Source organism: Sinocyclocheilus rhinocerous, unplaced genomic scaffold, assembly GCF_001515625.1.
Source record: "Sinocyclocheilus rhinocerous isolate Xijiao unplaced genomic scaffold, SAMN03320098_v1.1 scaffold3807, whole genome shotgun sequence".
In the NCBI taxonomy this organism is placed as follows: Eukaryota; Metazoa; Chordata; class Actinopteri; order Cypriniformes; family Cyprinidae; genus Sinocyclocheilus; species Sinocyclocheilus rhinocerous.
The window spans coordinates 287,111-313,470 of record NW_015660506.1 but is presented as its reverse complement, the minus strand read 5'-3'; the positions used below and the strand labels follow the sequence as shown (position 1 = coordinate 313,470).

Sequence of the window (26,360 nt, the reverse complement as noted above, 5' to 3'; positions counted from 1 at the left end):
TGAATAAAGGCCTTCTGTAGCGAATCCATGTGTTTTTGTAAGAAAAATATCCATATTTCAAATGAAATGAACACTTTTCTCTCACTTCCGCTGACTGTCTTACACTGAAGCAGTTCCGGCGGATGACGCAGCATGTCGGCGTTGCGTGATTAGTGACGAATGCGGAGAGAGAACAAAACAAAACGCCGGTCACGAATTAGAAGTACAAACCGAGGGGGCACGTTTTATTATGAATGCGCGCGCTTTATTTGACGACTTGTGGACTGTTCAACTGCAACACCCGCTGACTGCAATGATAGAGCTTGGAATAGCAGGACAATTTTTTATATAACTCCGACTGGATTCGTCTGAAAGAAGAAAGTCATATACACCTAGGATGCTTCGAGCGTAAGTAAAACACAGTCTAATTTTCATTTTTGGGTGAACTAAACCTTTAACATACAGAATTGAACATTGCTAACTAAAATGCATTTCTCTCCTAAAATATTACTTTTTGTGTTTTCTGAACAGTTCATTCAATTTGAGAGGATTTCAACCCATGGTTATAGATAGAATTTTTAGGGTGATTGTAGGTGGATCTAATTTTTGAATTAGACATGCAGTGCAATACATTGTAAACGGCCACGAAATAAACGCATGGCAACATCACAGACAACTCAGTTTCATACTTGTATCCATTATGGGATTGTTATTTGTTTTCTGTAGATTGAACGAATCCAGAATCCTGGCATGTGGAGGAACTACCAGAATAACAAAAGTGTCATGGAAAAAAAGAATGGTCATCAAAAGAATGAGAAAAGACTCTTTCATGGAACCAGTGAGCAGACTATCAGTCACATCGAAAAGAGTGGCTTTAATCGCAGCTATGCAGGAAAAAATGGTAAAGCATTTTCTACAATCACTTAAATATTCAAACTTCACATTCCATCATTATACTTGATTTGAAGTGTTAGATTTATGTGTTGTTGATCTCTTAATGTTTCTTGTTACAGCTACTGCATATGGAAAAGGCACTTACTTTGCACTCAATGCAAGATACTCTTCTAATAACACATACTCAGTGCCTAATGCTCAGGGACATAAGCACATGTACCTCTGCAGAGTCCTTACGGGTGATTATACTACAGGAAATTCAACGATGTTTGTGCCACCTGCAAAAAATGCCAACTTTGACCAGTACGACACGGTTGTGGACAACCCTAATGCGCCTACCATTTTTGTGGTATTCCGAGATGATAATGCTTATCCTGAATATTTAATCACTTTTACTTAGTCACTGAAGATCAATCATTTTACACAGTGAGGCCGAAGATTGGATCACATTCGATAAAATCAAGAAGGTTTTTAAATGAAACTATAGTAGCCTACCCATAACGTCTTATTGAATCATTACATTTTGAAAGGGCTTTAATTACGAAAACTGCAAGTGCCTTATGAAATCATTTTCTGTTGTTTCTACTGTAAAGTTTACAAAATTGTTAATCCTGGTGATATTTTCACTAGATATGCACAAACAACACAATCCTCAGGCAATGTAAACAAACTGCTCTGCAAATAAAGATCTTCAAAACTTCAAATTCTTTTATTGTAAATTCTTACACCCTTACACAACATACAACTGATACTTTTGGCATTCAAAAACGTTTATAGGCACAATCAACAAGTATGTTTTGCTATTCCACATCTTAGTTATGAATATAAAAATAAATCAATACAGTTAAATTTCTGATTTGTCCAGAAAGTAGACATATTAAAGATATATTATTGGAAAACTAGATCTTGGGAATCTTGAATTCCAATATAACAGCCAAAAATAATACTTTGTGTTTTAAGTTTTAAAATCATATTTGTCTATATACTTGTCTTCATACTAATATTTATAATGAAAAACTCCAAATCTTATATATACTTGGACAGAAAGATTGAGAAATATTGAAAGACAGATAACCTTCTGTCATGTCAAGAATTACTGTACCACACACACACCAAAAAAAATTATTTCAGTGAAAATGAATGTAAAAACTGACAGGATGGCATGATGTCAATATCAGCAATGAGACACAAAATAATGATGGGGGAAATATTGTGTTGATTTAGGAATTATGTATTCAAATCACCAAGTCAGTGTCAAAGTGCTTAGTCTGTCTCATCTAAGTAGCTTTCAGCAGGTAAAAATAAAATTATGAGCAAAAATAATACATTTGCTCAGTTATTTTGTGTTCTCCTAATTTGTCTTCTTTAGCCCAGGGAGAGTGAGTTCATACCTGTTTAATTACAGAGAAAAAGTTACACATAAACATACACCATCTGCACACTTAAACCTTATAAATTAAAGATTCAGCTGCGCAACAGAGTACATTAGTGCATGCCCACTTTTTCAGTGGCGTGGGTTTCAGAAGTATTTTTTCTATTCATTTCTCCCATAAGGATTTTTAAAAAGTATTAATTAAAGCATTATAAGCCATGAACCAAACCAACCAGCCAACATTCCCTGTGTTTCATGGGAGTGGGCATTCCCTGCAAGCTCTTTTAGTGCAATTTGCTGGTGGAATTTTTTTCACAGCATCTTTGGTCATTTAGTTTTTCACCATAAATTGTGCTGTTAAACATGATTATTTTGAATAAGTCGAAATAATGCAAACAGATGGTTTCAACAAAAGCATATCCCATCAATAAACAACCTCTGAGCTCACAACGGTCTTTAAAGCTTTATAAGTTGTCATTAAAAATCTATTTCCCTATGGAGAAAAGGAAGTTTTTACTTCTGGAATCCAACTGTTGCACTCTAAAAGCCACAAAAAATCTTAGCTGACCACATTTGCAGTCCTTACATTTCTGTGAAACCCTTGATGAGATCCATTTCAGACATATCGATCAAAACCTTTTGAAAAAGCATCAAATGAAATTTTTTAAAGTGACAGTCAGGAAATGTCCCGAATATTAGAAAATGTTTTTGATATATGTTTTTTCTTCATATATCCATGTCAATCCATGTTCTTTATCTACTTACCATTCCAATCTCCTTGCGCTCTCTTTTGTGAAGCATTTTATTGTTTTTGACGGCAACATCCAACTTTCTTGTTCTCGCTTCCTCCATTGACACAGCAAACTCAAATCTGAGATGAAGAGTTACGTTAGAAATCTTTGAAACTGTTCCAACAAAAGATGAAAATACTTGGTTTTCAAGAGGTGAAAATATGCTCTAACGTCTCATTGAAGACGGGGTTCACGGTCTTCTTTTTAACTGAAGTACGCTTGCGGTGCTTCCACGTCTGATCAGGCAGCAGATACATGCGGACGTAAGTATCAGAGCCCCTCTCGCTGCAGGAGAACAGATCCCTAAGTAGAATAAATCATAGTTCTTATGATTCTTTGATCTGTGATAGTTACAATGATTACAAGTTAAATAAAAAGAGGGATAAGCAACTTACCTGCAGCTGCTGACAATCACAATGAGCCGTTTCCTTAAGGTGGCATAACGCAATGTGAGTTGGATCTGTCCAAAGCTGCCCTGATGATTCAAAATGGCCCTTCAATGAACATATAAACACATCGGTTAAATCTGAAGTTTTTTGTAGGACACAAATTTGTAAGCAGCACCAGATTGTACCTACTCTGGATAAGTAGCATTGTCTGTTAGATCGAAGCGAGAAGAAGCTATAGAGTTCTCCGACAACAGGCTGTGGGAATCGTAGCGACGCATTTGACTGGGGGTGGAGGGGGTTGAACGCAGCGGCTCTGTGCCCACGAAAGTGCTTCGTCGGTAGGGAGTATACTCCGCTTGGAGTTCATTATAGGAGCTGACTGAAGATGGCATAGGGACAGGAACAGTCTGTGTTCTGGAGAGTGGGACAGATGAAACAGGCACTTTCGGGATGCCCTGTACAGGTTGAGCTGGAACTGGAGTTTGAGTGGCAACTGGTGGAGTGACAACCTTTGGTTCCAGTTTCTCCAACGTAAGAATCTAATTGAGACGACAGGTATAATGTCATTGTTAACCATTATCCCAGCAAATATTACAACATTATAGTCATTATTATAGTAATCTGTGTCTTGATATGTAATAGAACACTTAAATATATACATAAAATTTTTTCGCTGTTCTTCAGCTCAGTGATTCTAAACTGGTTGGCCGTGACTCAAACTCGGGACACAGGTCTGTTCTGATTGGGTTATGGATGGCAGGATAGCAAAATAAACAGACTTATGAACTTTAAAAATGTAGGGGAAAAATATAATTTTGACACTTCACAAAAGGTTAGATTTGTTCAAATTAGTTAAAGGGTTAGTTCACCCAAAACTGAAAATTCTGTCATTAATTACTCACCCTCGTGTCGTTTCAAACCCGTAAGACCTCCGTTCATCTTCGGAACACAAATTAAGATATTTTTGATGGAATCTGAGAGCTCTCTGACCCTCCTGTTTCCTACGTTGTTGTGATTTGATCTGAACGAAAACAGCGTATCCGTGTGACGCAGCTGACACAGAACAGCATACGCGGTTTACGTCCAGCTGATATTCTCCAAAATGGCGCTACAGGGTGACGCGGAGGAGACAAACTGTTGAATAAAGTCTTTTTTTTTTTCTTTTGCGCACAAAAAGTATTCTCGTAGCTTCATATAATTGCGGATGAACCACTGATGTCACATGGATTATTTTACAGATCTCCTTGCTACGTTTCTGGACTTGGGAACATTTCAGTGTAAAATAATCCATGTGACATCAGGGGTTCAACCGTAATTATACGAAGCTACGAGAATACTTTTTGTGCACAAAAGAAAAAAAATCACGACCTAATCCAACAATTCGTCTGATTATTTTACAGATCTCCTTGCTACGTTTCTGGACTTGGGAACATTTCAGTTGTATTGCTGTCTATGAGAGAGCTGTCAGATTCCATCAAAAATATCGTAATTTTTGTTCCGAAGATGAACGAAGGTCTTACGGGTTTGAAACGACATGAGGGTGAGTAATTAATGACAGATTTTTCATTTTTGGGTGAACTAACCCTTTAATGCATTAGGTATTATGAACTAACACTGAACAACAATTTTTACACCATTTATGAATCTAGGTTAATAAATTTAAATATAGTACTGTTCTTTTTAAATTCATATTCATTATAAATATATTAAATTATTTATGCAAACTGTAATGTTTTATTATTAATCGAAATAAATAAATGCTGTAAAGTTTATTGTTATTTAATGATAACTAATGTTATTGCATTTAACATTAAGGTAAAGTGTAAAGATTTTTTTTTTTGTATGATAGATTTAGCACTGTGTTTGGGCTTGTGAAATCCAGAAGAAAATAAAAACAGCTGCTGTAGTTCACTCACTCACTCATTCACTCACCCTGAGAACAGCTTTCATCTTGATCTGGCTGTTGGCTCCGGAGCGCTCAAGCAGAAAGCGCTGGTCCATGGTCATGTCAGATACATTGAGCAGCCGGACCAATGGCAGAGTGAGTTTGCCCAACGAGGATTTCTTCTCGTGTTCTTTTACCTATGGCCACAGGGTAAACGAAAGAGAGACATCATTTTCTATGAATTATATTATAATACTATGAGTGTGTTATAGTTATCGAGTCTTGTGTATAGAAGAACAAGAATAATTAGTTCTTCTTTAATATTGTAAAATGGGTTATGGTTTTAAGACTGGTTTACCTCAACATTCAACACTTGGTTATTCACACTGTGCACAAAGAATGTGAAGCATTCATCATAAGTTGGGTCTTTTGAGGCAAACACAACCTGGCAGAACAAATACAAACACAGATGAAAACACTCCAGCTTCTACATTTCTGATTCATTGAGTTCTGGGAAAAACAGAGTGGATTAACATTAGAATTACATTCCAAAAAGTTACATACCTTGCTTTTTTGACTTTGCTGATCAATGGAAAACTCCACATATGAGTTGGGATCATTAGTTCTTCTGGTAAGCTGCAATTTAAAATGGACACAGATGGAAATAATGTTCATTAAGGTCATAGGCACATTTTGATAATTTTTAAAAATGTAATAAATTAACTCCCATATTTTTTGCCATGAATTGCCATGACTTTTTCTTGACCTTTCCACTCATTTGTGATTACTGGATTAAAAAATCTAAAGCATCAAAAAATCTAGCACAGATTTCCATTTATGTCAGGTACCAATACTTGGCAGTGATATATTTAAACAATTATGCATATTAGCATAAAAACGTCTCCAGTGAGACAAAAAAGAACTGATTGCAATGCAGTTCACGGATGATTTAGCTAGTGGTGCAACAAATACCACATTATGCCAAGAGTCGTTCTGGCAGTTGCGAAGAAAAGAAAAAAACTTTTAATTTTGACTGAGAATGTGTGCAGGGAATGTTTTTCATTTCTATGTCCTGACCAGCAGATTACTCCACTAATAGGTCTGTGATCAACTGACACTGAGGTGATATTATGATTATGAAACTACAACACTATGAAAAAGACCAAGAAAAAGCCCTAATGTTTCACCTTTTAATTTGCATGATGTATTTGTGGTTAACGTGATCATAGCTGAACCAGTGGTAGAAACCAGTTGAACAGGTTGCTACAATTACAGAGAAGCAGTAACTAAAACCTGTGCCTTGACTTTATCATGCTTACAGCTGAAACGCTATGATATAATCTCTGGAATGTTCTATATTCAGTGCGAGATGGCAGGAGGCTGCATTCCAAACGCATGAGATGGAATAAGAGTGAAATACCTACAGAAGATATCTAGCTTTTTGACTCTACAACAGAAAAAGAAAGAAAAAGTGTTTTTTTTTTCACCTTGTTTTTGAGAAAGCCTAATACACAAACTTTCCAGAAACACTTAGAGAAATAAATCACTCAAAAATGATAAATCAGTCATCATTTACTCACTGCCGTAAAAGGGCTAAATTAATTTACATTTCAGATTGCTTCTCACACAAACCTATCATATGGCATTAGAAGACTACTTTTGGTACTGTATGTGGTATTTTTATGGTGTTTATAGTGGTGTGCACAGGGGGGGGGGGTTCTCGAGCCCCTGCCCCTTTAATCGCAGATGCTAAAGTGCCCTTTCGGTCCAATCTAGGTGCCCCCGGACCGAGATCTCTACTGAGGGGGAACTAACCCACCCCCCAACCACGATTTCAAGCAAGGGGGACTTCATTATGTGCTTCATTCTTCCCACATGAGGTCAAGGACAATAGCAGCCATTTCTTACCCGAGCTTCTTTGGGTGGTTTTCCATGCTTTTCATTATGGGTAAATTCACGGTGGTCTTTCTAAAGGCACAGAAAAATGGTAAGAAAGAAAGGAGATATATCACAAAATAACACTTGTTCTCACATGCTGTGGTTGTGTTATGATAAGCTGACAGTCTTTTAGTTGTACATGTATACTCACAGGCAGATTAGAGGCATTGTCCAGGTATACTGCCAACATGGCACAAGCGAGCCCATCACTGGTCTGAAAGGTGAAATTGAATAAAAAATGCATTAAAACACCTTTACATTCCATCCAGTTAAATTTGTACAGTTTAATATAACGTTCACATCGGGGGAAAAACACACACACACATTTTATTAGAAAATACAGCACTTAAATCACAGCAGGTATTTTAACCATCTAGCACAGTATCTAAATCATCTACACTATTATAATGCAAGAAATACAAGCTTACCTCCTGCAGTAGTGCTGGGTTTGTGTGCAAAGAAAACCATTGCAATTTCATATGTATCTGACCGGTCTCTATGTCCTCCAGGGTGAACCACTGAAATTCAAAGACAGAACTTGGTGAACAACTACAACAAAAATTATACAAGTTTTATATTATATCATAGTATATTTTAGTACTTTTTCAATGTACAAAAAAAATCTTTTTTCAACTATAAGTTAAGGGGCACAACAATTCTGATCTTTCTAAAGCTCACCTCATCCATCTCTCTGTCTTTTTTCACATCCCCACAATCCAGACTAAACCTGTGGCAGACAATCCAACATCTCACACAAAATCACATAAAATGGGCAAAATAACAACCATGATCTTAGCATACTCCTCATTACCTGCCCAAAAAGTCGTCGGCATCTGTGTCTTCGTCATAAAGTTTCACCTCCAACTCTTGCCCAGGAGCTTCATGAATGACAAACTATTTAAAAAAACAGATATTCATGAGATCTCTATTTCACATGTGAAATGACTTTATCCAGATAGATCGAAGACTTAAAATTACCTCATAAACTTCATTCCAGCGTGGATTCAAAGTTTCTTTGATGGTCTTGGTTTTGAATTGCTTGTTTCCGACCCTCAGCACAGTATATGGATCTGACTTGCCCTTTACGAGTCCCATCATGTACGTGTCTTTGGCTACAAGATCCCGGGCCTCCAAAACATGGACCCGTACAACTCCCTAAAGATGTTCACATAGTGTAACTTATTCTGCATTTTGAAAACAAGCATACAAAAAGTTTTTTGGCTGATTTTGGCAGTGGGAACCAATTATTCCAAGTCTTACTCGAGGAAGAGGAAACTTCATTTGATCAACCTTGACCTGATCAATCAAAGGGAAGCACATGCGATTGGGCAGAACCATGAGAGAGGCGATGACATCCACAATGGCTGATTCTGACAGATGACTAGAGAGTAAACAGAGATTTAGATTTACATGCCAAGAAACACTAAGTATCATGTTTGTTTAATTTATTATGGTAACGGAATCAAATATCCCTGGTTTTCTAAATGGCTACTAAAATTTGTAACTAAAAGATTTTTATAGGTAAAATCTGTCCTGGGTGACAGGATATATAGGTATATGGCTGATTATTATGGAGATTAATAAGTTAACAGCCATTTAATGTGTTATAAGATATATAATAATCATGGAAAATGAGGAACAAAGAGAGGACTTAACATTGTGTCAGGAACACAAACTAAGTCATTTTATTTCTAACTTAAGTGAAAAGGGACATCTTTAATCTTCAATAATCCTGTACTATTTATCCCTCCCTGTACTGGAGGCTTTCACGTTATACACATTTGTTTATATGTAAACTTGTATGACAACATTCCATGTCCTCAAGCAGTTTTGAACAAGGGTGGCTAGCTAGCTAGCTGTTTGGTTTTTCCATTTTGTTTAGCCCATCCAGCTTTAACATGACTGAGTTGCCCATGCTGATTACAAGGTTGACTGCTGGATAACACAAAGTAAACACACAATTTAAAGCACAACAGACCAAAGTGCTTAAGTTATTAAATAATGTGATAAAAACACTTTGATACATGTGTATTGAGAACTGTAAACTACAAAAAAAAATAAAAAATACAACAAATGTGCATGGACCTTTCAACCGTTTATTAAGTGACAATCAAAATAATTAAAATCAATGAACATACCTTAGTCCTGGACCATCCAAAAGGTTGGTCATTCCAGTCCAATTGACTTGCAGAGCCTGGAAATTTAATTTAAAATGTTCATGTTTTGCTAATGAACTCATGACACTTTTGTTATTTATTTATTTTAAACTAGCCAGTTGCATGTAATGTCCATACTCACGGGACGACGAATGAAGAACATGGTGACTCCACCTACAAGAGGTGCCTGGCCAATCAGAGGCTCGAGAATTACTCGTAGCATTCCCTGAAGCTTAAAAGAAAACAAACACATTCATAGTTCTTAGTTGCTTTCATATTCATTAACGTTCTATACATTCACTTTGCTGTGGAGACTCAGTAAGGGTCAGTAAGATAGATAGATAGATAGATAGATAGATAGATAGATAGATAGACAGACAGACAGACAGACAGATAGATAGATAGATAGATTTATTTAATATGAAATTAATACTTTTTTCAGCAGGAATGCATTACGCTGATTAAAGTGACAGTAAAGACATTTATAATGTTACAAAAGATTTATATTTTAAATAAATGCTGTTCTTTTGAACATTCTGTTCATCAAAGAATTCTAAAAAAAAGTAGCAGTTTCCAAAAGAATCAAGCAAGACAATTATTTTTAAAACATTGAAAATAATAAGAAATGTTTCTTTAGCACCAAACCAACAAAGATTTCTGAAGGACCACGTGACCCTGAAAACTAGAGTAAAAACTGCTGAACATTCATCTTTGCTATCACAGAAATAAATTACATTTTAAAATAGTTAAAGAGAAAACTGTTATTTTAAATTGCAATAATATTTCACATTATTACTACTTTTATTGTATATTTAAGCAAATAAATACAGCTGTGGCAAGCATAAGTCTTTAAAAACTTCTCACAACCCCAAACTTTTAAACGGTATTGTGAATATCACAAACGTGACCATGCCTGACATTAAAGGCACCTCTTAAATATCAACTGAAGAAAATACCATCTATCGTCATTAAATTCAGTTATTCCTTCACTAACCTGAAGGCCTTTGACTCCTACTTTGATGGCTGGTTTAACATCTGCATCAATGTCTACATCAGCTTCATAACTACATGAGATGAAAGGATAGAGAGCCTTAAAACATTTCAGGAACATATATGGTAGCAAAACCACACATTATATCAGTCATATATGGGTTTGCAAGATAATCTGGTGTCAAAATTAAGTTCTTTGTCACAGCTCACGTAATGTTGAGGTCAAGGATGACCTCTCTTGTTTCCAGCTCATGTGTGTACACCCGTACCCCTGTAATAGTTGGAGCCTGAAATGCAAATACACAATTGTAAGCTCTTATTTGACTGCTGAAATATTTATAATAGTGGGCTACTACGGCCTATTGGCAGTTAAGGGCGCCGAGCCTCAGATTACGAAATCATACCTTCTGTCCCATGTGAACTTTAGTAAAGGTGAAGGTCTTCAGATGGGGGCTGGACGATCTTACAGATGGCTGAATGTTTTCAATGAGAAGCTTTTCCATGTACATGCCAAAGAACGGCCATGCTTGCTGAAGAATCTACAAACAAGCACATTTATTATAGACATGCATTAGCAGCAAAAATACTGAAATAGTACAATTTAAACTCCCACAGGCAGACAAATTTATGAGATTTGCCAGCATTATGACAGGTGCAAATCAACATTTGAGAAATCTTACCTTGTTGATCCAAGCAGCCTTCTCAACATCTGCAAAGTGAATCTATCAGGGACAAAAAATAAGGAACCGAGACAAATAATGAATATTTCACCACAAAATTAAGGTTCACTTGTCTAGAAATCAAAAACACTTGCTTGCAACTTATATTTTGCAAATATAAATATATTTTTCAGCATATCAAATTCCATATAATTCTGTTTTCCTTTCAGCTTTTTATGAACTATGAATTAGATCAATCCCTAAAAAGTTCAGTGGGTTCAAGGGGCATTTTTAATTTTATTTTATGGTGTCATGATATTTGTGGCCTGTACTCTATAATATCTAAATCAACTGTGAAGATCAGGTGCGATATCACCCAGATATTTTACATAGAAGACAATAAGCAACCTGACAACCTGAAACAGCATGACTATTTTTGTCACAAAGGGTTAAAGGGATAGTTGACACCAAAATAAAAATGGTTTAAATTCAAATATGCTGTCTCTAGCATTCTTCCAATATCTAAAGGCAGCACATCTCCTGTGTTTCCCAGAAGAAAGATCGTCATACTGGTTTGAGATGACATAAAGGTGAGTAAATGATGGCAGAGTTTTTATTTTTAGGAGAACTACCCCTTCAGGGTTATACTGGAGTTTGTAAACATACAAATCTTGAGAACTGTAGCAACATAAACTATAAAATTTAACTTTGCAGTTCCAATAAACAACATCATCCATTTTATATATGTCTTTCAACCTTAGTACCACATTAAAGGGTGTGTCAGATTCTTGTTTTAAAGTATGAAGGGCTGGGTACTTTAATTAAGAAACTCAAGCTGACATCTTTGTTTGTGATGTTCCCAAAGCAATACAACCAGAAGCCACACCTCATACAATTCATTACCGTCTAGTATTGTTTGGATACTAAGTATCTATATAATCAAGTACAGTAGAGTGTTTTCCCAGCAACATAGCCTACTACATCTTTGCAACTACTTAAAATACATGTTGCACAGATCACTTCATTTAACTTATTATTCCAGGTCAGTAAACATGCCAAAAAAGACCGCCCACCCAAGCTGGCATGTTCATGGCTTTGAGTTCAGTGCTGATCACGTCCTTCTCGTTTTCCAAAAAGTCAATTGCTGTATCGATCCTCCGATCTTTCCACCTGCGGTTGTTTTTCCACATGGTCCACATCAGCATGCTCAGGAGAATCCAGCTGATGCTGAGTCCAAGCGAGCCGGTCAGGTATACAGGATAGCACAGGACAATCGCTCTCATCATGAACATCAGGAACTCCATGATCAACTGGTTGACATCCTTTGCACTGAGTCCTGGATTTCCAGTAGAGATGGAGGGCTCTTGACCCCCACTGACTGAGGCACTCATTGTGACTCTGGAACCTGGTTACTGATTTAAACGCATAAGTAGATACGTAGTAGAAGTCTGAATTCACATCAGAGACGATGCATCGCCTGTCGATCTTTGTGCTGGGGTTGGTTTTCCAGGCTATCTGAGCTATCAAATCCAACCATCAGACCGAAAGAGTGAACAAAACGTTTACCGTGACGCGCTCAGCATCCCCGGTGACCCGTCGTGTTTAGTTCATCTCCATTAAACCAACTGTGATTGTGGAGGAGATGGCAGTTTTTGCGAACTTCCGTGTTTCCCATCCATTGGGTTTTTACCTGCCAACCTCGAAGTAGACACGCCTAAATTCCACCCTTTTCTATGTGTGAGAAATGGTACATTAGTGCAGTTAGTTGACAGACGGGATCTGCCTCGAAACCAAATGATTGCAAATTGAAAGCGATCTGTTCATGGAGGTAGCCTATACGAAGACGAAGTCGCATTAAATAGTGGCTGATGCAGAGTGAGTGTTTTGTGTGATTTTAAAGAAACGTGCTTGAACAGCAAGAAAAAGAATCAACATTCGTTAAAATTATAGATTATAATAGCTTTAAGCTTTTTATTATCTCTTTAGTTAGCTTAAACAAGAAGAAGAAGAAGAATACGCATTCGTTAAAATTATAGATTATAATAGCTTTAAGGTTTTTAGTGTCTTTATTTAGCTAGTTTAATATTTTCCTTTTAACGTAAAATATGTTGATATCTATGTGCACAATCTGATTTTTAATCTTTATAGCAAAGAAAATTGTAATTTTTTTCAGACCAAACATTCAAGACAACACGCTTTAAAAAAAAAAAGTTTATTTGGTAATAGTGTAAATTAAAACCATGATATTTATTTCGTGACGTGCGGAATGTTTTAACATAATATGCATTATTATTATTATTATTATTATTATTATTATTATATGAAACTTTCATTTTTCAAGATATGTCTTTGCATTTTGTAAAAAAAAAAATTCTTGCGCCATCTCAAGGTGTTTCAAAGCCATTGCAGTCCAATACAAGAGTATACTTTTATCAGCTGCTTTATGTAGCTACATACTGATGAACTTACGGATAATAGCTTGACCTGGCTTGGAAATTGAGTTGAATTTGTGTTACTGTTGGCTATTACTCATTATTTAAAATCTAAGACATTCACAAACATGACTGCATGTCTCTCAAAACTGATGAAAGAATTGGTGAGGCGAAAGACCATTGAACCATTTAAAAACACTTAAAACAGGATTAAATTATATTTTATTGGAATACATTAGCAGTGCAATGAGAGAGAAATTAGCCTACTGTCATTCCTGACACCTAAATTCTGATCCTCTAAATTATAAAGCATTTTTTTTTTTTTTTACACTATTATTTTTTTAACCTCACCTTGCCTGTCCTGGGTACATTTTACAGTTGAAACCACAATCAAACACATTTTATCTAGAAATAGAAACCCACCTTTAATGAACACAAAAAAAGTCTTGTCAGAAGTGGGATTCGAACCCACGCCTCCATTCGGAGACCAGAAGACCCATGTTGGGAAGGATTGAACCTTGAGTCTGGCGCCTTAGACCACTCGGCCATCCTGACACTGAGGAAACGTTGGAAATGTGTCGCTATCCATATTTATGAAAACTGTTACTATTGTTTTCTGAAAGGGTGTTCACGACAAAAGCGCGCCAGTGCGAATTTTTTAAAATACTAAAGTTGGTACACTCGACTTTCCTAAATTAAACGCCAGTAACGTTATATGGTAGAATCAGAATCGAATTATTTCAGCTTTTCGTTTATGTTTTAGAAACTATTTCAAATAAGTGCACAAAATTAAGGTTTTCCCTGAGCAAAGAACGCGTTTATCGTTTTATGAAGCGCAAGCGTAGCAATTTGCAAAGGGATCTGCGCATGCGTGTTATAACCCGCGCTTACGACACATTCAACACGTGATCTGTTATTAAACGCCACAGGGGCGTGGCTCTGATTTCTAACGTGCTAGTGACACCGCTCTTGAGTGGAGAAGTGCAAACCTGTTTTTATACAGTCTATGGTGCAAACGAGTGAAATCGTAACGATGTCTCTTTACCGAAACACAGTTTGGTTACTGAAGGGTCTACAGGAATATACGAAGTAAGTCATCATCGGTGTATTTAAGTTTCAGCTTGCCTAACACTCTGATAAGCAAAAATCATAGACGGTCATTTACCATCAAAAGTTTCTGCAATGCACACCAGGTAAAATCTCATTAACCCTCATCAGGGGCGGTTATGAGGCAGCGGCGAGGAGCTTCAGCGAGGCGGATCTGGAGGTGAATGTGAGCGGCCGCGCGTTTATCATCACCGGAGCGAACAGCGGCATCGGTAAAGCCGCCGCCTGCGAAATCGCCAAAAGAGGTGAGAAAACATGGCTTTGTTCATTCAGAACAGAGACTTCTGGTTATAGTTTGTTCTTTAATGACTGGTCAACTTGGAAGATCTTGTACATTCCATCAAAACCCTGTTATGACATTTAGGTAAGCGTTTAACCAACAAAAGGGACGCAACAGTGACTCCTACTGACAAATGATGTGCAGTACTGATTAAAAAAAAAACAGCAAAGTTCATTCACACGGTTTATCTTCAGGTGGGACAGTACATCTGGTGTGCAGAAATGAAGATCGTGCAAAGGAGGCAAGAAAACACGTTGTGGAGCAAAGTAAAAATGAGGTATATTTTCAGAAGTACATTTATATGCTTTAAATCATTATTTCACATGCTTCTGGGACAGAAGCAGCGGACTCTAGTCTGAGTTTGTCTCTCATTTGCTTTCAGAATGTCCATGTTCACTTAGTTGACATGTCCAACCCCAGGAAAGTGTGGGAGTTTGCTAGTGGATTCTCTCAGAATCACAATCTACATGTTCTGGTAAATGTATTCCCGGTTTAAGTCATGTCAACCTACAATAATAAGCTGAAACAATAAGCCGCGAGAGGCTGTGCAAGTAAAATCACGGTAATGCACATGGATATTGCTGTTATAATGTGGGGGTACCTGCACTATGATAAAATTGTTCAATCAATTGTATACAGTAACAGTAATTTATTCTTCATCATTCTAAATTATTCGAAATCATTTAAAAAGAAACCGATATTTCATCTTCCCCCAAGTAATATATTCCATTAGTAGCATGGCATAATTAATATAGCATGTACAGTCATGTCTGTTTATGGTCATTTTACAACTGCTTTGACAGTGATGTACATTGTTATGCTGTCTCTGCTTGTATTGTTCAGCCCTTTGTGTTTTATCTTTACGTGATTTATTACCGTAGATCAATAATGCAGGTTGCATGGTCAGTCAGAGAGAACTGACTGAGGATGACCTGGAGAAAAACTTTGCGACAAACACACTAGGTAGGAAAGTTAATTCATGTTTTTCTGATCTGATGTTGGTCATATGTTAAGATTTTTCCAACATGGACAACAAAGTATGAGCTTTTACTGCATATTTTTGTTTTGCCTGTTTTATAAGATCAAGGTCAGAGGCCACCCCTTTGGTATGAGAATGTTTTTAGTGCCTCCTCTTAAAATCAAGGGATAAGAAGAGATAAGAGTGACTGGTCGGCTCACTCATCTTGTGTGTTTTACAGGGACATATATACTGACAACAGCACTGATTCCTACACTGAAGAAGTCAGAGAATCCCAGAGTGGTGGGTGTGAAGCAATGTAATAAACGCGTGCTGTTTGCAAAAAGGGACAGTGCCACCATATATTTCTGTGTTTCAAAAACACATTTACACTCGCACGTTAACAGAAATGCATGACTTTAGTGACATGTTTATGAATGTTAAAACAGAACTTCCCCAAAACTTTATTATTGTTCTATTATTTTAAAATATTTCTTATTTTGATTTTACTTCATTATTTCGTGTTTTACAGGGACATATATACTGACAACAGCACTGATTCCTACACTGAAGAAGTCAGAGAATCCCAGAGTGGTGGGTGTGAAGCAATGTAATAAACGCGTGCTGTTTGCAAAAAGGGACAGTGCCACCATATATTTCTGTGTTTCAAAAACACATTTACACTCGCACGTTAACAGAAATGCATGACTTTAGTGACATGTCTATGAATGTTAAAACAGAACTTCCCCAAAACTTTATTATTGTTCTATTATTTTAAAATATTTCTTATTTTGATTTTACTTCATTATTTTATTTCAATCATTATTTTTATTAGTAGTGAAAGTTGCAGAGAAATTATTTTATTTATTATTATTTTTGTATGTTCATTTATTTTTATAATATATATATTTTTTGTACAGATCACTGTGTCATCTGGTGGGATGCTGGTTCAGAAGTTAAATGTAGAGGACCTTCAGTTCGAGAAAGGCTCTTTTGACGGCACCATGGCCTATGCACAGAACAAGGTACTACTATAAACCACTCCCAATACAAATCAGTAAAAACTTTGCACTGTTTGGCTTAAAAAATTCACCAACTACAAAACATGCAAAAATGTAGCCATCATACTTTTGGTGGCTTACCAATCCAGTCCATCATTCACCGTTAAAAATAATAGCACAAAGCAGTGGCACAGATTCCAGCAGCATCACCACTCTGCCTTTGTTACATTGACCATTATAATTGTCATTATGGTGAGCGTTTTGATGCTCATGCAACCTGATTTACTGTCCTCGTGTTTTTGTTTATGCAGGGTTTTTTTTAATTTTTTTAATTTTTTATTTACTGTATTGTTTTTGATGTTTTTTGTAAAGATGCTGGAGTTATTCATTGTTAACTGTGACCTTTCTCAGAGGCAGCAGGTGATCATGACAGAGCAATGGGCAGCTCAGCACAAAGAAGTCCACTTCTCATCCATGCACCCAGGCTGGGCAGACACCCCAGGTGGGCAGTGTGTGTGTACTGTACAGCTGCGAGTAAATATCTTGATTGATCTCAGTCAATAAGATATTGTTTTGTGTTTTTGTTCCATCTACAGCGGTGCTGTCATCCATGCCAGATTTTTATGCGAAAATGAAGAATAAACTCCGTACTGAAGCTCAAGGTGCCGACACAGTGGTGTGGCTAGCCATATCAGATACTGCCAGCAGACAGCCCAGCGGCCTCTTCTTCCAAGGTCAGGCATCTTTATAAAATGTGAAAGTGTCTCTGTAAAATAATGAAATAACGAACATGTCTCTGCATAGCAGACTAAAGCTGTCTCAGAGCAGACTGCTCTTGTCGGAAGGAGGGACTTTGTAGAAAACGAAGCGTTTGAGAGAGGCGGGGCATAGAGGACCTACAATAATGTACAATATTTGAAAAATAATATGTTTTTTGAACATTAAAGCATGTCAACATATTCTGTTACACCAAATACACAAAATAATGATCTTTAAAAAAGCATCATATGACCCCTTTAACATGTAACTGAACTCTGACCTCTGTTTCTCAAACTGATTCATCTGCAGACAGAAAAGCGGTTTCTACGCATCTGCCTCTAGCCTCCTCCAGGACTTCTCCAGCTGAAGACCAGAAGCTGATGAGCGAGTTGGAGGAGCTCGCTGTGAAATTCAAGAGTTAATCGGTTGAGTTAGTGGCCAAATCCAAAGAAGCCATCATTCCACACAGAGACTATGCTATTCATTCTTAACAACGGTGAGAATTGCAGAGACGTGAAAAGCTCATGAATACTATAACAAAAAGGCTACCCAAAACAACCTGAAATGTTTAAAATATTTAAAACCTATTGTCTATTCTTCGAACAAATACACTCCTAAGCATTTTTTTATTATACTAGACAACTTTTGCAATATGGAAATAGCAGATTATTTTATTCATAAATCTAAAACTGCTATTCCAAAAAAAAAGCCATCAAGACTCAACAGCTGTCTAAGAACATGCTATACAGCACTACCTACAACTTGTATTCAAATTAAACAAATAAATGTGAAGATAACTACTAAAAATAAAAGACTACTACTAAAAATAACTCTTTTTATTTTTGTCAATTCGTCGCTACTGACATGATTCTTAATTAAAGATAATAATGAACAATTAATCTCTCTGTCTCAATCTTTTAGGGAAGTCATTATTTTATGTTTCCAGTTTTATTAACATTTATTTTTTTGACCAAAACAACTGATAAAATTCAAATCGTGTTTGTGATGTTTACGTGAGCTGGTAGTTGAGACTAAACCATGGGATTTGAAATGGTTTATATTTATAGAAGTAAAGAACCATTACAAACAGTAAAAGAATCACAGTGTTGCTCCAGTGACAATTATTATCACTTACTCTACTGTTCGAAGGTCTGGGGTAGGTAAGATTTTTTTTATTTTTGAAAGAAATTAATACTTTTATTCAGCAAGGATCCATTAAATTGATCAAGATCAAAAGTAATGTTACAAAAGTTTTTAAGTAAATGCTTTTCTTCCTCAAAGAATCCTGCAAAATGTATCACTATTTCCACACAAATATTAAGCAGCACTTACTGTTTTTGTTACGTTTCGTTCATTACAAATGTTTTTTGAGCAACAAATCAACACATTAGAATGATTTCTGAGGGATCGTGTGACACTGAAGACTGGAGTAAATTTGCTATTAAGAGAATAAATTATATTTTAAAATATATTTAAATAGAAAACTCTTCTTTTAAACTGTAATCATATTTCACAATATTACTGTTTTCACTGTATTTTTGATCACATGAATGCAGATTTGGTGAGCAGAAGAGACTCCTTTCAAAAACACAAAATAAACTGACCCCAAACTTTTAAATGGAAGTGTACCTTCAAATGGACATTTTTGTCAAATTGGTTCTTTTTTAAAAGCTAATAGGCAATCCAACCTCCACATTTGCAATTACACGGTTACAAAGTAAAGCATCTTTCTTTTGTGCCATTCCTACTGTTGTAAAGTTTTTGTGTCCCTAAGCTGCACCCTCAAAGCAGTGCCACACCCCCCTTAGCCTGTTCAGTTCCCTGTTAGCCCCAAGCTCCACCCACCCAATCTCAAGCCAATTAGAGCCATCTCACAGACTTTATTAGCTGCACCTGTGTCCACAGCCTACGCTTTGATGCATGTGGTTGTACTGTGCAGAGGACTGAGTTTTACTCCTTTCATTCTGTTTTTCCTGCGTGTGCGTAATTGACCATGTAAGTGCCTTTGTTTGATGCTTAAATATTATTTTGTATGACTTAAGTTTGGCCTAAATGTGTTTGTTCATGCTTGCTCTAGTTCCTGTTTAGGCATGTGCCTAAGTTATTTAATGTGCAGTTGATGGAACATTGTGGTTGCCTTGTACCTTATAGAAACCACACGCACATCTACATGCACCAAAACTCCTTGGATGTACAATAAACTTTCTTATATACCTGGTTTGACTAGACTGGACCTGTTCTTACCGACAGCCCCACTGGCTTCAAGCTAGCTACCTAAACAGCTGCCAGTTCTCCTCATGCATCCTCCTTTTCACCTACTGTTTTATCTATCCGTTTCCTGTGACCATTCAGCTGTAATGTTTTGCCCACTGTGGCTTTACAATGAGCTATTAACAATAACCAAATGTCCACTTGCTCGATTCAACATAAAGCAAAAATTGTGCCAGACAAATATAGTCGAATTTTGTTTTAAACCACCACATTTTCTGATCCAATGAAAGAATGAAATACCATGAATGTTTCTTACAGTAATGAAATGTCTATGAAACATCAGCTTTAATAAGATCAAACACAATATTATTACAATAAAGCATTATTGAATTTTACCCTGTGTAACATTTGTGATTATGTGTATGTTAAATCTTCCAATTAAATTTACTGGTATTGAAATACCAGTAAAACTAAGTGCTTACATTTAAAGAGTCAAATAGATGACAAGAAGGCAATAGCAGAGACTATTTTCCCATGCCAACACCACTGATTGAAGTGCGGTAAAGGCACTTGAATATAAAACCATTCCAGCATGCTTCGATGCAATGTCACGAGGATTCATTTGTATTTGGGATAAGACATAAGATGATGACAGAATAAGTGCGAAGAGTTTCACCGACAACATTAACAACACTGGTTTACGTCAATATAAACAACCTGAAATAAGTAGATTCAGACTGGACAATATTTACACATTTGTTCCCATAACACACGTGCACATGCACAAATACATACAAATGCACATGCTCAGTTCAATGTCACGATATCCTTGAGTTTTTCCTCTGATATGAAGCTGCCCATGGAAAGTGACCTGAACTCTGAACGTTCTCCACAAACACGTGGTTCTCAGTTCAGATTCAGCACTGATTCTTAGTGCCTGCTTGCAGTGGATTCTCATGATACCACTGGAGTCATGTCCCATAGCTGAATGGAAACACACCACAGATATTAAAACTAATTCAATTTCTATCATCAAACGGTACACTCACATTTGAGTGAGAACAGTTACTGACCTTGATGATTTTGTCTGTCCCGGAGGTGAGCAGCCAGCCCCTGGTTGGTTCATACTGCATGTGTATGATGCTGTGTTTACTGTCATGGAATGTTGCAGTGGGTGCCCGTCTGGACAAAAAGAAAGCTTTAGGTGATTCTACTAGTTACGAGACTCAAAACACTGAAGACAATCCAAATTTGACTTACTCCTCATCTGTAATAGAGTCGTGACAGCTGTCACAAACCCGCACCTCAAACTCAAATCCCATTAGAGGAATAGTGGAGCGTTTAGAGGAGCACTTTCCACACACAGCCTGGCCACACTTCCTACAGTGATGCTGGGAAAGAGCAAAATCAAGCTGCTTTATATGATATTAAAGTGTGGGCTGAAGGCTGAATAAAGGACTGCAAACCTAATCAGAAGCATTTAATTCATATTTTCTGAAAATACTTATCTTAATGCATTTACAATTCTCATAGAAATATATTTTATGGTAAGATATTTAAAAAAATAATTCCAGATATATTTTTAAAAATTTCAATGTACACTACCAAAGAAAAGTTTGGGGTCAGTAAGATTTTTTTTTTTTTTTTTTTAAAGAAATTATTACTTTGATTCAACAAGGATAATTAAATTAAATTTATCTAATTAAATTTAACAATAAATTTAACAAAAGTGACAGTAAAGACATTTACAATGTTACAAAAGATTTCTATTTCAAATAAATGCTGTTTTTTTTTTTACTTTCTACTTATCACTGAATCCTGAAAAAAATGTATCACGGTTTCCACAAAAACATCAAGCAGCACAAATATCAATATTGATAACAATATTTTCAATATTGATAATAATAAGAAATGTTTCTAGAATGATTTCTGAAGGATCGTGTGACACTGAAGACTGGAGTAATGGCTGCTGAAAATTCAGCTTTGTCATCGCAGGAATAAATTATATTTTAAATAATAATATAATCGAAAACAGTATTTTTAAATTGAAAAATATGTCACAATATTACCATTTTACTGTATTTTTAATCAAACAAATGCAGCCTTGGTGAGCATGACATCTTTCAAAAACATTTTAAAAATCTTACCGACCCCAAATATTTGAATGATTGTGTATGTTATATAAAAAAGTCTTATCTTACACAATTTAGCTTCTCAACTAAATTTATCTTGTTTTAAGGATGTTTAGATTTTACTGTAAAACAAGGCAAAAATATTGATTAATAAATTATTATTTTATTTATTTTTGCAGTGCAACATTAATGCTTTTGTGCACTGTACCTGTCGCAGGCCGATTTTCTTACTGTCCCACATCTGTTTAAAATTCCAGAAGAACGGCTGTTCACATTTCTGACACGAGTCACTGTCAAGCCACTCCGGAGTCTGAGACACAGAACAGATGAGGACATGCTGAAACTACGTTAACACACATATGTAACTAACATAAATACTACATGTCCTGTTGACGGAGGCAATCCCTTATGTACTAGATGCTTCATCCTCACTATATCTCTCTCACCTCCTGCCGTGTGACGTCCATGTTCCAGATAACTATTCCTCCATCTGAGCCACAGGAAATTAGTTGACGGGTGTGAGAAGCGTAACACAAACCCTGCACTTTATCACTGTCGCACACACACACAAACACTCAAATATTAGGACCTGGCAAGCATGCTTTGCTTATTCTCATATCTTAAATACATGACAACAATTCATCTGTCCTACTTGTGTCCCTGCAGCTCAAAAGCTGTTCCTTTACGGCCTCCAATGTCCCACATGATGATTGAATGATCAGAACTTCCAGAGAATAAAACCCTTTGCACAGGATCCCAACACAGGGCTGTGACATTGCCTGCACACATAAACACACACATAGCCACCGTTAAAAGATTCAGGGTCAGGTACAGCACAAGTAATGGAATACTTGTTTCCATTATACAGTATTTTGTGGATGTATGCATGTATCCTATGGTTATGAGGACTTTAAGGCTGCTCAGTGGGAAAAATGATAGTATTGTCATCCAGGTCACCAGGGGATGCCATCCACACTAGAATGACTGGAGGAGGTCATTTAAATGTTAACCCTTGGTACACTTAAGACTTGTTTGTTGGTTAATTTGCTTGTTTGTGCTGACCAACTGATTTCCCTTCTTGCCATGTTTTCTATTTGTTGCTTGATAGGATGCATGTTTTCATGCTACCACTTTGTTAATGTTCTGAGAGTTTTTTTTTTTTTTGGTAACTAAGAAGCCTAATTAAGTATTTATTTTATTTACCCACTTCAAGTGCTCAAATTCACAGCAGCTGCCCCTGCCACGCAAAGATTTTACTCCCTCTCCAAATTTATGTGTGAATCTCAATAGACCATCTAATGGCAAAATGTGTCTGGGCTAATGGTGAAGAGTGTATTTTACTGTGTATCTATTTGTAGTGTGCTGTTTGTAAGTTGTAATGAGCTGTTGTAAGCACCTGTGTGGCCTTTAAAGGTGGTGACCAGGCTGCAGTTGTCCTGCTCCAGCTTTAGGATTGTCACTTGACCGGAATGATCTCCAACGAAGGCATGTCTGGTCTCCACATCAAATCTTACACAGATTGTCAAGAAGCCAATGCTACAAAACTTCTGAACCCCCCCTGAATCTCATCTATTTACACAATTACAGTAAGATGCACCAAAATGATTTTTTTTTTCATGTGTTTTCATTTAACCAAAAACAAAAATAAAGTTACTTTTAATTAATTTTGGATAATTTAACTTTTTATGTTCTTTAGGGCATTTTGTTGCAAGGTGTTAAATTAAATCAGTCGTATTAAAGTTTTTTTTTTTTTTTTTTTGCAACAAGCCACCTCTTAATATTTCAGCCTAACCAATTTAGCATATTGCTACCCAAGCATAATTTTTGTGAAGCGTTTCCACATTGCTAACATTAACCTCGTCTAGTTTATCTATGCTGCGTGCGTGAAATAGACACTAACACGTTCAAAACGAGTCATCAGAGAAAAACTTTCGGTAGCTGAAATTTCGGTGCATCACTAGATTACAATACATTTATAAACCACATTCCTGCATTCCTACAGCATTTAAAGAGATAGTTCACCCAAAAATGAAAATTTGGTCATCATTTACCCTCATTTTATTTCAAACCTTTGAACAAAAATACAGTTGATTTCCATTGTATGAACAAAAATAAATAAATAAAAACACAAGACACATTTCTCAAAATAACTTTTCGGGAAAAAAAAGTCATTCAGGTCTGGAATGACATGAGGGTGAGTAAATGACAGAATTTCCGTTATCCCTTTATCTAGTTACATTTGTAATATAAATTATGCATACTTAACGTTTAAGTAAATTATTGGAGTTTTTGTTGTTACGATTTCAAAGATTAGCAGTAATTTAATATATATAATAAATATATTAAAGCAAAAGTAAATTCCGTCAAATTGAGGCAAATCTGAAAATAGTGAGAGTGACAATGACTGATTTGTGATTATATTGCACTTAAACTTGGAGGTTTTCTGAGATGTTTCAGATCAATAGTGGCGTATGAATGGATACTGTAGTCCAGATACCCATGCTGTGGTCCGGTATGTGCCCAGCTGCTGTCCGCTCTCTGAGCAGTGCCACGTAAAGCTCTTGTCCTGACCTGTGCTTAGAACCCACTCCATCTCTAAGACAAACAGCACCACGGTAACGCCACCCTGATGAGCTAACACAAACAAAAGACAAGACACAATGAGCAAAGCCGGGAGGGATCACTTTACCACATTCAAAAACTCAACCAATTTGTGCTCTCACATATGTAATAAATAAATAACAAGGCAGCAGAATGTCAAGTAATCACAGAGATTGGATTTCAGTAACATACGAGCAAACAACAGGACTGACTCCATATCGGTCTTGTTTATCTTTGTTGGAAGCATTACATACATTACATGGATGGAACTGGAATATATTTATTCTATATGTTCTAGAATAACATCAAAGAAAATAAAAACAAACAAGAAATAAACTAGTTAGATTTACTCAAATGGCTAGTACAACCAGAAATATTATGATACAGTATATAAGGAAAGTTCTCCTACCTTCTAAAAATTAGGCCTTTCTATATATATTATGAAATGCCACATGCATTTTTTTTCTGGCATTTGTTTACATTTTAACACACTTTGGCCATTTTCATGCAAAAAACATACTTGAGTTACTTAAAATAGAAACCTAAATCTTTTCCTAAAAATGTCAAATGAAATTTGGATTAATTTGATTAAAACCCTTTTCAAGGGTATCAACAAATTAAAATGATTTTCTCAAGAGTAGAAATATTACTTTATCTGATATTTCAAATGACAGGCAAAGATAGATTGTGATGCTTGAACATGTTCATATGATTTATGTAATTTAAGAAAACAAACTTAATTGTGTGAGACTATTTGTGACTCACCCTGATATGTTCGTGCAGGAGTCATTTGGTTGTAGTCCTCCGATAGGACAAACTCCTGATAAGAGGAAAACCTGGCTTAATGAAGCTTAGCAATGTATCCGAGAACCTGCTAATGACATATTACTACATAGAAAACAGGTGTGTGTATGAATAATGTTTAATTAACATACCGATACAGTGCCATTTTCCAACCCTAAAGAGATTCTCCTTGTCTCTGGGTTAAATGACATACATGAACACGCCACTGCAACATAAGACAAAGACGATTAGTATGAGAATCTATCCAGCAAAATCCATTGATCAGCATTTGACTATAAACAAACACCCTGTACTGAGAGCCAGTGACCTCTTAGTCACAGTCTGCACTAGTTAACTAGAAAACAAGCAAAAAATGTGACATCATTACTGAGAAATGAAACTCCTGTCTGAACGGGAAAACAAACTAAAGTTCATGCCCATACTGGTTTCACTTCACCCTTTTACTTTTGTAGTAAAATTCCTGAAGGTATGTGGTTGCATGTCCCATAATGTTCAGATATAAAGCTGCACAGGAACTGTGTTGGACTGAGGACTCACCTGGCATTGTGTGATAGACACTGGGCCAGTACTGACCACTGTCCCTCTTCAACCACACACGGATTGTCCTAAAACAAATTAAAATAAGTAATTAAATATAATAAATAATAATCTTGATTAGAAAATTAACATACATCTGTTTACCAGACACTTTCTTACCAAAGTGACATGCAATACAGTGCACAAATTACCAGGACACACATCTAAGAATACATGTCGTTGGCTAAGATCCATCCTAATCACCTTATCGCCAGACATAAGACCTCAAACTAAATTTGGCTGCCAAGTTAAAAACGTAGCCAGGATCAGGGTACTCAAAATCATAGGGCTGGGACAAAATGGTAGGCCATATGTTTTATGGAATATATGTATATTAAGTTAGGGTTAGTTTTATTTATTTTTTTTATATACATAAAAACACTTTTACACATACACACACACACACGCGCACACACACACACACACACACACACACACACACATAT

At 36.3% G+C, this 26,360-nt stretch overlaps 4 protein-coding genes and 1 non-coding gene across 8 annotated transcripts in view; 2 read left to right on the top strand and 3 right to left on the bottom strand.

The window, feature by feature from the left end:
- The window catches only part of parp14rs1 (poly(ADP-ribose) polymerase family member 14-related sequence 1), a 16,453-nt gene extending 15,156 nt beyond the window's left edge, over nucleotides 1-1,297 (top strand). For both annotated transcript variants that reach the window (XM_016534419.1, XM_016534420.1), the window contains 2 exons: nucleotides 706-880; nucleotides 993-1,297. In XM_016534419.1, coding sequence (XP_016389905.1) covers nucleotides 706-880; nucleotides 993-1,273 — 456 coding nt within the window. In that variant the 3' untranslated portion in view covers nucleotides 1,274-1,297. The remainder of the gene's footprint in view (nucleotides 1-705; nucleotides 881-992) is intronic.
- Nucleotides 1,298-2,185: 888 nt separating this feature from the next.
- Nucleotides 2,186-12,881, bottom strand: LOC107725232 (extended synaptotagmin-3-like). Of its 2 annotated transcripts, none has more exons than XM_016534423.1 (23): nucleotides 12,127-12,881; nucleotides 11,075-11,116; nucleotides 10,799-10,933; nucleotides 10,605-10,681; nucleotides 10,399-10,468; nucleotides 9,547-9,636; nucleotides 9,387-9,442; nucleotides 8,509-8,629; nucleotides 8,227-8,403; nucleotides 8,060-8,142; nucleotides 7,927-7,975; nucleotides 7,677-7,766; nucleotides 7,400-7,462; nucleotides 7,219-7,278; nucleotides 5,875-5,946; nucleotides 5,669-5,755; nucleotides 5,358-5,507; nucleotides 3,615-3,964; nucleotides 3,432-3,530; nucleotides 3,208-3,339; nucleotides 3,011-3,116; nucleotides 2,832-2,881; nucleotides 2,186-2,264 (listed from the first exon to the last, which is right to left on the bottom strand). In XM_016534423.1, exons 1-23 carry the CDS (start codon nucleotides 12,442-12,444, stop codon nucleotides 2,225-2,227), a joined length of 2,517 nt encoding a protein of 838 aa, XP_016389909.1. In that variant the 5' UTR covers nucleotides 12,445-12,881; the 3' UTR covers nucleotides 2,186-2,224. The 2 variants fall into 2 exon arrangements, with proteins under 2 accessions (XP_016389909.1, XP_016389910.1); XM_016534424.1 differs by having other exon boundaries at nucleotides 12,620-12,881.
- Nucleotides 12,882-13,932: 1,051 nt separating this feature from the next.
- On the bottom strand, nucleotides 13,933-14,040 carry trnal-caa (transfer RNA leucine (anticodon CAA)). Its single transcript has 2 exons — nucleotides 14,003-14,040; nucleotides 13,933-13,978 (listed from the first exon to the last, which is right to left on the bottom strand). It is a non-coding gene; the product is annotated as a tRNA-Leu (tRNA).
- A 372-nt stretch (nucleotides 14,041-14,412) lies between these two features.
- On the top strand, nucleotides 14,413-19,911 carry LOC107725249 (dehydrogenase/reductase SDR family member 12-like). 2 transcript variants are annotated; one of them, XR_001638100.1, is made up of 11 exons: nucleotides 14,413-14,574; nucleotides 14,704-14,837; nucleotides 15,067-15,149; nucleotides 15,255-15,347; nucleotides 15,754-15,835; nucleotides 16,072-16,133; nucleotides 16,751-16,855; nucleotides 17,243-17,333; nucleotides 17,428-17,565; nucleotides 17,900-18,086; nucleotides 19,742-19,911. XR_001638100.1 is itself a non-coding variant. In XM_016534444.1 (10 exons), the coding sequence occupies exons 1-10, from the start codon at nucleotides 14,492-14,494 to the stop codon at nucleotides 18,010-18,012; spliced, it is 984 nt and encodes a 327-aa protein (XP_016389930.1). In that variant the 5' UTR covers nucleotides 14,413-14,491; the 3' UTR covers nucleotides 18,013-18,531. The 2 variants fall into 2 exon arrangements, 1 of the variants encoding a protein (XP_016389930.1); XM_016534444.1 differs by lacking the exon at nucleotides 19,742-19,911 and having other exon boundaries at nucleotides 17,900-18,531.
- Nucleotides 19,257-26,360, bottom strand: part of LOC107725248 (WD repeat and FYVE domain-containing protein 2) — a 9,082-nt gene continuing 1,978 nt past the window's right edge. The window contains exons 2-13 of the mRNA XM_016534442.1: nucleotides 25,876-25,943; nucleotides 25,470-25,543; nucleotides 25,300-25,354; nucleotides 24,417-24,567; nucleotides 23,330-23,442; nucleotides 22,586-22,712; nucleotides 22,380-22,485; nucleotides 22,142-22,243; nucleotides 21,062-21,192; nucleotides 20,875-20,983; nucleotides 19,906-20,785; nucleotides 19,257-19,334 (exon numbers count right to left, since the gene is read on the bottom strand). Coding sequence (XP_016389928.1) covers nucleotides 20,756-20,785; nucleotides 20,875-20,983; nucleotides 21,062-21,192; nucleotides 22,142-22,243; nucleotides 22,380-22,485; nucleotides 22,586-22,712; nucleotides 23,330-23,442; nucleotides 24,417-24,567; nucleotides 25,300-25,354; nucleotides 25,470-25,543; nucleotides 25,876-25,943 — 1,066 coding nt within the window. The 3' untranslated portion in view covers nucleotides 19,257-19,334; nucleotides 19,906-20,755. The remainder of the gene's footprint in view (nucleotides 19,335-19,905; nucleotides 20,786-20,874; nucleotides 20,984-21,061; nucleotides 21,193-22,141; nucleotides 22,244-22,379; nucleotides 22,486-22,585; nucleotides 22,713-23,329; nucleotides 23,443-24,416; nucleotides 24,568-25,299; nucleotides 25,355-25,469; nucleotides 25,544-25,875; nucleotides 25,944-26,360) is intronic.